The following is an 11439-nucleotide window of genomic DNA, read 5'->3' as shown; positions in this document are numbered from 1 at the left end:
TGGAAAGCTCTGAATGGGGTTCTATTGGACAGGGCTGGAAGCCCGTTATTCTTCCTTTGTCTTAGAACATCCTTCCACCCTCTTCCCAAACTACTTCTCCTATTACCACCATCTTCCTTATGTGTAATTAGCTGTGTCTTTTAAGAGACTAAGGGCTCCAAGGGGCCATGGACTGTCTTATACACTTCTGTACCTCTGGTAGCATAGTGCCTAAGGCATTTGACTGCTAACCAGAAGGCTGGAGGTTCAAACCCACCGGCTATTCCTCTGAAGGAAGGTTGGGCAATCTACTTCAGTAGTGATACTGCCTCGGAAGGGGCCTGCTATGAGTCGGGTCCGACTCCACGGCACCTAACAAGCTTTAAATTTAGCTTTGAAGCACCAGGCAAGTAGTAGATGATCAGTAAGTGTTGTATTAATGAGTGATGAAATAGGAGCATTTGACTGCTAAACAGAAGGCTGGAGGTTCAAACCCACCAGCCCCTCCGCAGAAGGAAGATGCGACAATCTGCTTCCGTAGATATTGACCACCTTGGAAACCCAATGGGAGTCGCTATGAGTCGGAATTGACTTGATGGCGGTGAGTTTGGTTTTGTTTAGAATAGGAGGGCCATCTAGATACACCTGTCTCAAGTCGTTTCCCGTACTCATCTGTCCCTTAAGAGACTCTGGCCTTTTTAATTTTATTTTTAAGCATTGTCCTGAAGAGAAGCGGGAAGCATTGATTCCTTCAGTAACTCGCAAAGTGTCCCCAGCGCGCTGTAGCGTCACCGCGCCTGGGCCAGCCTCTTCCCGCCCCCCTCCGCCTCTGCCTGGCTCTTGCTTTGCCCCAGGCTCGCGCCCTCACCGCTACCCCCCACAACCCCACCCCGGCAGTCACTGCGCAGGCGCGGCTGGCGAGCGTGGGTAGTCTCCAGGCTTCCCGGCTGCAGGCGCTTAGCGGCGCCGGGGTTTGCGGCCTGCGATCGGCCGGCTTCAGCCGCGCACTCTCTGAAACATTTAGGCGCAGCTAGCTGAGCCTCTCCGTGCCCTGGGCTGTGTGGCCATGGAGAACCAGGTGCTGACGCCGCACGTGTATTGGGCTCAACGACATCGTGAGCTGTATCTGCGCGTGGAGCTGAGTGATGTGCAGGTAAAGGCCGGTGTGGGCGCCAGGAATGTGCGCTGGATTGCAGCTCTGGGCTCCCTCCTGACCCCCATCCTCTTTGTCCGATTGCACGCCGAGCAGCCTGCAGTGCACCAGTGAGATCCGGAACACTGCACTCGCGGCGTTCAGGCCCGGGCCCCGGCTGACCCATGTCGAAGAACACCTGCAGATCCTAAGCCGAGGCCGCGACTCAGCCGATGGCTGCAGGCATGCTCAGGTGCCCAGTGAGCCTTGAGCGGGCCTCGGCGGTTGCCCGGAGCCATTTGCTTGCCATCTGCGGCCTGGTGGACCCCGAGCCAGGCCTTTGGAGGCCGGGCCGTCGGGGTTCGGGTTGGCCGCTGCTACTCGAGGCCTGGGATGAGTTCGTTGAGTTTGGGGTGCAGTGGGATAGTGGCCTGCTGGGTTGTGGCTGGAGGTCTAGAACTGGCCTGACCCCTCCGACGTTCACGAGGCCAGCCGCTGCCTCCGAGGGGCCACACCCACCTCCCAACCGTTTAGTGATGGAAATAATTTTCATTAATTTTAAAATTCAGAAGACCTCAAAGAAGTGATCCCCTCTCATCCCATTTTGAAGGTGGTAAGCGCAGATTTGCTGAGTTGCATGGAGAACTTAATTATTTTAAATTACATTGAGCATTTACATTTAATTTCATTGGCACCCTCCATGCAAACAAGGAGCTGTGGTAGCGTAGTGCCTAAGGCACTTGACTGCTAACCAGTAGGTTGGCGGTTCAAACCCACCAGCCACTCCTCGGAAGGTTGGGCAATCTACTTCTGTAGTCTTACTGCCTCGGAAACCCAAGGAGGGGTCGCTGTGAGTTGGGTCCGGATTCAACGGCACATAGCAACAACATGCCAACAATCTTTGAGGAACTGTAGTTTTCAGTCTGGAATGTTCTTTCTACTGTTATTCCCTGCTTCTGATGTCTCTGGCACTTTGTATCCTCATTCACCCACTTAATTTGCTATCTGCAAGTCAGACATTGATGTTTAGGTCTATCACCCCATCTGGCTGATTGCTTTGAAAAGTGTAGGTGCTCTCTGAATGTTGATTGAATTTATTGAATTTAATCATCTGGAAAATAAACCTGTTTTCTCATTGAAGGGTAAAGACAGTGCTTTCCTCAAAAAACAAAACAAAACAAAACAAAAAACACCCCAAACCAAACCAAACAAACCACCCAACTCACTGCCCTCTAGTCAGATCCGACTCATAGTGACCCCTCCTTGGGTTTCCTGAGGCAGTATCACTGGGAAGTAGATTGCCCAGCTTTCCTTCCAGACAGTGGATGGTGGGTTTGAACCGCCAGCCTTGTAGTTAGCAGTCAAATGCCTTAGTCACTATGCCACCAGAGCTCCCAATACTTTCCTAGCACCTAACAGCAATAGAGAATAACAGCCTAGCTGTGAGTGCCAGGCTAGGTTCTGAATGTCTGGGGCTGCTCACTTTTTCTTTCTCAATTGATTGCTCTATGCAGTGCCTGTTGAAACCAACAGCTGTGGCTCAGGATGCAACAATTCCTTTATCTGTGCCATAAAACATTTACGGACTACCTACTCTTGTCTGCCATTGAGCTTGGTGCTAGGTTGTTTGACAGCTCTTTGCTTTCTGTAATATGTCCTACAACTTACATGTAAGTGTGAGTTTTAAAGTGTTGAGTTCCAATTTTGGGGACATCAGCTCTGTACCCCTCCCTTCCTGAGACATAGTTTACCCATCTTTATTCTGTCTTTGGACTGTGGCTGATGTGAGGAGGAGTGGTGGGTAATAAAGATTTTAACAGTGGCATTGTCTGTGCTTGAGGGGAGCAGTAGCAAAAAGGCCAGCTGATGTGTTGGCCACCTTGGGCAGGTTCACTTTCTGAATAGAATTTACTTTCAAATTAAGCATAATGAACAGATTTGTGCCAATGACTATAGTTGTTAAACCATGTTTTTTGTTTATTTGTTTTAATTTTATGTGGACAAAGTATGCTTGGGAGATGTTTGAAAGATGTTGTGACCTTTCCTGACAGAGTATTTGGTAGAAAGAGTCGTAACTGAAAAAATGAAATTGGGTCCTTACTCTTCTGCTTACTAACTGGTGCCCATGAATAATTCATTTAACATCTTTGAACCTTCGTCTCTTCATCTAAATAAATGTGAATCATAACACTCATTTCACAGAACTGTTTTGAGATTTGAATTGGATAATGGATTTAAATAAGTGTGATACAAATTCTAGTGTTATTAAAATGTAAGGGATTATTATGTTTAAAGTTAGATGAGAGGGATAGATACAAAGAGTAATGAAAAAGAATAAAATCTATTAGCAGACCTATCCATGTGTGAAAACTAACTTTATGATGGAAGTGACCTTACAGATTCATGGGGAAAGGTGAACCGTTCAGGAAATTATGTTGGGAAAATTGGTTACACAAATGAGAAAAATATAAGATCCCACCTTATTCCATAGACAAAGATTGATGACAGCTAGGCTAATGACTTAAATGCAAAAAGTATTTTTCTTTAATTGATCTAAATGCAAAAAACAGAACTATAGTACTAAAAGAAAACAGAAGAGATTATGATATTGGGATAGAGAAGTATATCTTAAACACAAAAAGCACAAGCTCTAACAAAAAAGATCGACAGATTTGAAGACAAGTTTAGAGACAATCTTTGTAGCACATATCATTGACAAATGGTTAAAACCAAAAAACCAGACTCACTGCCGTCGAGTTGGATCCAACTCATAGCGACCTCTCCTTGGGTTTCCGAGGCAGTATCACTACAGAAGTAGATTACCCAGTCTTCCAAGGAGTGGCTGGTGGGGTTGAACCACCAGCCTTCTGGTTAGCAGTCATGTAGAGAATATAAACAGTTTCAGTGTGAAAGAAAACAAGAATGGCCAATAAACCTGAAGATGTGCAAACATCAAATGTAAATGAAAATGATGGGATATTCTTTTCACCTATTAGATTGGAAGAAATGAAGAAATCTGATATTTCTAATTGTTGATGAGGATGTTTAATAAAGGAAATTTTATGTATAATTGGTGGGAGTATAAATTGGTACAGAAGATTTGGAGAACAGTTTGACACTTTCTAGATGGTGCATATATTAAGTGCTCAACTATTAGCTGCAAGGTTGGAGGTTTGAACCCACCTAGACGTACCTTGGAAGACAGGCCTGGTGATCTGCTTCCAAAAGGTCACAGCTTTGAAAATGCTGTGGAGCAGTTCTGTTCTGCACATGTGGGTCACCATGAGTTGGAATCAACTTGACAACAACCAACAACAACAACAAAGTCAGACTAAAGCTGGGTGTATCCCTATGATGTAAAGAAGCAGAGGTTCGTTCACTCTGGATTGGATACTGTCAGAAAGTGGGGACAATTCTATTATTGGATATTTTGTGGGTGGAATATTGACCTGTGCTCAGACCAAATTATGGAGTGACTTTGTTTTGTTTCATTTTATCACGGTCTCGGAGTAACCTTGTCTGAGGTTCATATTCTGTAAGATTGTTTATTTTCAACAGGAGAACAAAATGGCCTGGCTGTGAACCATCAGAGCCAGTTTGCGATAATATTGAGGTCTAGCTGTGAATGCCAGATCAGTTTCATGTATCAGTTTTCTATAGATTTAAAATTTTTCAAAATAAGAAGTTGAGTTGGGAAGAGTCATATTCAAAATAACATCTGTTTTAGGGGTCCCTAAGACCCACCAACATGTTCAGTGATTTGCCAGAAGGATTCATAGAGCTCAGCATATAGTTCTACTCACAGCTAAGATTTATTACAGTGAAAGGATACACAGCAGGCTCAACAAAGGAAAAAAAGACATGGGCGGAATCTGGAGAAAGCCATGCACAGGCTTCTTTATGTTCTCTTTTCTTTGAGGGGACACATTTGAGTGTACTTCTTTGTCTAGCAATGAAAAATGCAGTTATGTGTTTTAATGTTTTTGTCCAGTGATACACATTCGAAATTCAGGACCCAAGGTTTTTAAGTATTGGCTGCTCACATTTCCCTCTGCAAGGCATGAACTAAAACTCTGGATTCCCATTGTTTGTAGGCCCAGTGAACCACCCTTACTAGGTAGGGAATGGAGGAAAGCCAGGTTCCCAGATGCCAGCCAAGAGTCAATCTTGAAAGCAGACCTTTTATTTTTGGTGAAAATATACACAGCAAAACAGGTTTCCATTCAACCATTCAACAATTTCTCTATCTCTCTCTCTGTCTTTTTTTTTTTTTTAACTTTTCATTGTGATTCGGGTGAAAGTTTACAGAGCAAATTGGTTTTCCTTTTTAACAGTTCCTACCATGACATTAGGGAACTCTGGTAGCGTAGTGCCTAAGGCATTTGACTGCTAACCAGAAGGTTGGTGGTTCAAACCCACCAGCCACTCCTTGGAAGGAAGGTTGGGCAATCTGCTTCCGTAGTGATACTGCCTCGGAAACCCAAGAAGGGGTTGCTATGAGTCTGGGCCAACTCGAGGACAAATAACAACCACCACCACCACCACCACCACAACAACCATGACATTGTTTGCAATCCTCAACAACAACAATGACATCGTTTGCAGTCCTCACAGTGTAACAGCACTCCTCTCACCTCTTCCCTGTGGTTACCATTTCCCTTTGTTATCTATTCTCTTTCTTATCTTTTCCTGCCTTCTGACCTTTATCCCTGGGCAAATGCTGCCCTTTTGATCTTTTATGGTTGATTGTTCTAGGGAGTGCTTACCTCTCTGGTGTTACTGTTCACCTTATAGGTCTGTCTGTTGTTGCTGAAAGTTGAGCCAGGGGAGTGAGTTCATGTCCAGGCCCAAAGAATGGCTAAGGGCCATATAATCTCAGGGATTCTATAAGTCTCTCTCAGACCAGTAAGCCTGGTCTTTCTCATGATTTTGAGTTTTGTCCCCCATTTTTCTCTTACTCTATCCAGGATTTCCAATTTGGATCCCTTTCAGAGTGGTTTGCAGTGGTAGCCAGGCACCCTCTACTTCTGGTCTCAGGATCATGTAGGTGAGGTTCCCATGGTCTGCTAGTCCCTTGGACTAATTGTTTCTATGTGTCTTTGATTTTCTTCCCTGTTCTTTGCTCCAGACTAGGAAAGACCAGTAGTTGCGTATTAGATGGCTGCTCACAAGCTTTTAAAAGCCCAGTTGCTACTCACCAAAGCAGGATGTAGAACAATATTTTTGTGTAGTATATTATGCCAATAGAGCTTGATGTCCCCTGCAACCATGATTCCGTGCCCGTAGGCCTAGCGACTCACTCCCTCAAGGTGTTTGGCTGTGGCTAAGAAATTATAATAACTTTGCCCTCTGTTAGCTCTATTACACATATGGACATTCTTATAGCACATACAAATATGCATGTAGAAATACCATTGGCCAGATCTGTATATGGTCATGGGTGTGGTCCTGTTTGCCTGCTCATACCTGATCATTTTGCCTGTCTACTTGCGTATCCAGTTGTAGAGTAATATTTGTTATTACTGATAATGCCGTTTTGGATGTGTAATAGTGTTTACCTTTGTGGTCTGTTACTTTTGTGCACCTTTCCACGTCTTCCTTTTTCCTTAGTTAAACTGTGCTGGTTACCCGCTTTTGGTGTATTACCTTTCCCTTCACCTAAATCAATATGTGTCTCTTACATAGTTAGCAGTTTTCCCTTCTCTCCTCCCATCTCTGGTAATCATCAAAGAATGTTTCTTTCTGTGAAAGAAAATTTTTTATAATAGTGGACTCATGTATATTTCTCTTTCTGTGATTGACTTATTTCAATCAGTATAACGTCCTCAGGTTCATCCACATTATGAAGTATTTTTTGGATTATACATTATTCTTTAATATTATATAGTATTCTATTGTGTGTATGTACCGTAATTTGGTTATCCATTTATCTGTTGAAGGGCACTCAGATTGTTTCCAGCTCTTTGCTATTGTGAATAGCTGTGATGAACATAACCCACTGCCGTGGGGTCAGGTATGACTCATAGCGACCCCTCGGTGGGTTTTCGAGGGAATATCACTACAGAAGTAGATTGTTCAACCTTCCTTCCGGGTGATGAACGTGAGTGTGCATATAACAATTTGTGTCCCAGCTCTCACTTATTTAGGATATGTACCTGGTAATGGAATTGCTGGATCAAATAGTATTTCTATTTCCAACTTTTTAAGGACGCACCATACTGTTTTCCATAGTGGTTGTACCATTTTATAGTCCCATCAGCAGTATATGGAAGCAGATTCTTTAAAGATAGCAGCTTCTGGGCTGCTACGTTCATTCTTTTCTACACATTTATTAATCACACATGTACACACAAAGATAAATACTAAAGATGTGAACGAGAAAAGAAACTCTTGTCTAAAGCATTAGGTAGTAGATAGTATATTAGCTCTTTGTGGTTCTGTCAGAATTGATGAAAATGGGGTAGATGGATTTATTTCAGTTCAGTAAACAGTTACAGAGGCATTGGGGGTTTAGGTATGAATAAGACACAGTTCCTGGCATCAAAGGAGCTCAAGTCTAGGAACAGATACAGGAATAAACAGTAACTATAGAACAAAAATGGCCATTCTGTAATTCTTATTGGTTATCCCACCAAGTCTAATTGTCTCCAACTAGTTCATTATGAGGAGCTCTGGTAGCATAGTGGCTAAGGCACTTGACTGCTAACCAGAAGGCTGGCGGTTCAAACCCACCAGCCACTCCTCAGAAGGAAGGTTGGGCAATCCTACTTCCGTAGTGATACTGCCTCGGAAACCCAAGGAGGGGTCGCTATGAGTCGGGGCCAACTCGACGGCAAATAACAACAACAACATAGAACAGTGTGTTAAGTGCTTAGTAAAGGTGAAAGCAAAGTAGTCAGGCAGCTATTAAAGTTGATACTGGCAGTGAGGAGGTAGGAAGAGGTATTAACGTTTAAGCTGGACTTTGAAGGATGAATTGTGTTCAACAGGCCTGGAATCTTGAAGGGCATTTTAATCAGAGGAAGAAAAGCAACCAGAATATGAGTGCTTAATAAACCAGACTCTTTGTGTGTTACTATAATTGTCACAACAATCTTGTGATTGTTGAAAGTCTAAAGTACTTTATTATTATTTTCAAAATGATGATGGTTACTCTGGATTTGAAGGTGAATAATAGAAATAAAAAGCAATATAACTGATAGGAACCCAGGTCTATCTAACTTCATAGGGAAAATACAGGCCAATCTCACTCATACATATAGATTCTAAAATATTTTTTATTGCTTCTGGCTCTCCTTTTTCCCAGTTATGAACTTGTTTCTGGAATGATCTTTATTTACTGGAATTGTTCACTCCCTGTAGGAGGGAAAAAATGAACACCTGGGAACATGCTATGTCTTGCTTAGTTAACATTGAACTGGCATGTAGGGGCTGGGTTGTTTCTCATTCACTGAAAACAAACAAACAAACAAAACCAACCCAAGTAGTTCCATTTTAAATCACCCTGCCAAAGGCATGTGGCAACTTTTGGGGAAACAGAGCAATTTGAAAGATTTTGCTCTTTTCCAGTCTTGATTTGTTTGGGGTTTAAGAGGTTTGGGAGCCTGGGGGCTAAGTTAGAACCACAGGCAAGGCATGTTTCATTTTCATCCAACCACCTGTAAGCGTCAGCTCTTTCTACTACCTACTGCAATTTATTTGTTCTTCCTGTTGCTGTACAGGTCTTAGTTTCTGGTGAAAAAAAACACACAGCTTTTGCCAATTCAATTCAATTCAGTTCTAGTTAGTTAGCATTCTCTTCCCATTGTGCTCATTATCTTCTTAATTCTTGTAACACATAACTTTTTACTAATCTTTTAGTATTGAGCATATCTTACCTTATGTTAGTTGATAATCTCCTCACAGGAAGTGATTCATCTGTTCCACTAGATTCTCTGCTTCCAGAATTTAAGGACACACGTCTTAGAGATCTGTCTAATCCCCCATTATACCTCACTTAGCACCTTGTATGATTCACCGTGATCAGAATGGCCTGATTTAGTACGTCATTGTGATGCAGTCAGAGCAGTTGAGGGTCTTTCTGGCAGGAGCTTACAATCTCTGATAACTACGGACAGGCATAGAGAAGCCTTACACATAGAGGTGAACAAACAGCTGAATGTGTTGTACGGGGAGGCAGAAAGTAGGGAGGTCAAGCCCCCAAGGAGGAGTGAGAGGGAGAAAGGGACACCTGATTTTCATTTCATTTCCTTCCTTACATCCTTGATTTCTTTCCACAGAATCCTGCTATCAGCATCACTGAGAATGTGCTGCATTTCAAAGGTCAGTATCTGGGCAAATGCTTCAAGCTTTCTACACAATTGAGGAAATGTGATGGTGATTTCCTTTTATTTTTATCTATTTGTATTATTTATTTTTATTGATGCTCACCTTGATTCTTTTGGGGTAAACTAGATTGGTTCAAAATACATGGTTAGAAAAGTCAAAGAATTTATTGAAAACCCTGCTTGCCCCACGAAGAGACGTAGAAATGGTAAAAGGGAGTCCAGAGCTTGAAATCAGGTGGTCTGTTTCTAGCTCCAGCTCTGCCACGACCTTGGACAAGTTAATGACTTCTCTGGATAAATGAGGATGTTGGATTTTATCTGTTTTTCTCAAAATTGAGGACCACGCAGAGACTGTATCATATACCCATATACCCCTGAAGGGTCCATGGAACCCAGATTGAAAAACCTTTTGTTAAGAATTTAATTTGGTCACCTTATGTGATCTTTGGCTCTGAACATGTATGGCCACTGACTTGTGTGGCTGTACTTGATGATAATGATCCAGTATATGCGTTTTGTTTGTTTGTTTGTTTCTTTTTTTTTTTTTTTCAACATTATAATGAAAATACAAAGTAGAAATATCCTCGATGAGACTTGCTGTTATACTTAAAGACCAGTTTGAGAAACCCTATTTCAGATGATCTCTGAGGCCTTTCCAGCTTTGAATCTGCCTCCATCTCCTTTCTCCTCAGTTCATCAGCAGATTTACTGTTCTGCCTGAGAGTGTGTGTCTGAATTCATTGTTACCCAGTGGGGTGGGATTCTCCCTGCTCTCTTGCTGTTTCAGTTCCTTGGAATGTCATTATTAAGTGGCTGGGGTAATAGGAGATTGAAGAATTTTTGTTTTATATTAAGGAGCTCTGCTAGCATAGTGGCTAAGGCACTTGACTGCTAACCAGAAGGCTGGCGGTTCAAACCCACCAGCTACTCCTCGGAAGGAAGATGGGGCAATCTACTTCCATAGTGATATTGCCTCAGAAACCCAAGGAGGGGTCGCTATGGGTCGGGGCCGACTCAACAGCACATTACAACACCACCACCACCACCCTGATATACTTGCATGAAATCACGGCCTGGCTTTTGTGTCTACTTTTCAAGATGGAAGATGGTGGTAGCAGCTCAGATATTTCGGGGGCTAAGTACATTGAAAGAGAAATTAAAATGATAAAAGGATACCTTGCCACTTAGAGCTTTAGAATGTCCTACCATAAGGAATTTATAGTCTAAGAGAATAATAGCCTCCTGCAGCAAATATTAAGGCCCTCTGGTGGTGCAGTGTTTAAAGCATTTGCCTGCTAAGCATTTTGAACTCTTGAGTTGTTCCTCAGGGGAATGATGAGACAGTCTGCTTCCATAAAGATTTACAGCCTTGGAAACCATATGGCACAGTGTGACTCTGCCCTCTAGGGTTGCTGTGAGTTGGAATCAAATAGGTGGCAGTGGGTAGCAAATGTTAGGCAGGTTCTACCACGTATGGCCAGATGAGGGAAGAGAATCCCAGGAGATCAACCAACAGGTGAATTAGAGTTATTAAGGGGAAGGGATGTCCAGCAGCAGTACTGCTGGCCCAGCCGTCACTGGCACTTAGGCATGGTGCCTGCGTGATTTGGGGAAAGGAGCCACGGCAAGGCACAGGCATGGGGTGTTGGCCAACCTGGGGACTTTCTTCCCAGTTTCATTTGTCCTATTTTAGGATTGAGCTGAGAAAAAGTTTATTTTTCCTTGTTTCATTTGGAGTGTGCTAAAGGAGAAGTCGGGAGCTCTGATAGCATAGTGCCTAAGACTGCTAACCAGAAGGCTGGCGGTTCAAACCCACCAGCCACTCCTTAGAAGGAAGATGGGGCAATCTACTTCTGTAGTGATACTGCCTCGGAAACCCAAGGAGGGGTCGCTATGAGTTGGGGCCGACTCTAGGCACATAACAACAACAACAACAAAGGAGAAATCAGCTTCTCCCCATCATTCTCTGGCCCTGGTTGGAAGGGTTTTTTAAAAATTTTT

At 43.1% G+C, this 11439-nt stretch overlaps 1 protein-coding gene across 1 annotated transcript in view; it reads left to right on the top strand.

The window, feature by feature from the left end:
- Positions 1 to 1045: 1045 nt before the first annotated feature.
- HACD3 (3-hydroxyacyl-CoA dehydratase 3) overlaps positions 1046 to 11439 on the top strand; it is a 43877-nt gene continuing 33483 nt past the window's right edge. The window contains exons 1-2 of the mRNA XM_007957645.2: positions 1046 to 1132; positions 9391 to 9433. Coding sequence (XP_007955836.1) covers positions 1046 to 1132; positions 9391 to 9433 — 130 coding nt within the window. The remainder of the gene's footprint in view (positions 1133 to 9390; positions 9434 to 11439) is intronic.

Source organism: Orycteropus afer, unplaced genomic scaffold (assembly GCF_000298275.1).
Source record: "Orycteropus afer afer isolate SDZICR_OR568_19922 unplaced genomic scaffold, OryAfe1.0 scaffold00015, whole genome shotgun sequence".
Lineage (NCBI taxonomy): Eukaryota > Metazoa > Chordata > Mammalia > Tubulidentata > Orycteropodidae > Orycteropus > Orycteropus afer.
This window is presented reverse-complemented; position numbering and strand designations above follow the sequence as displayed.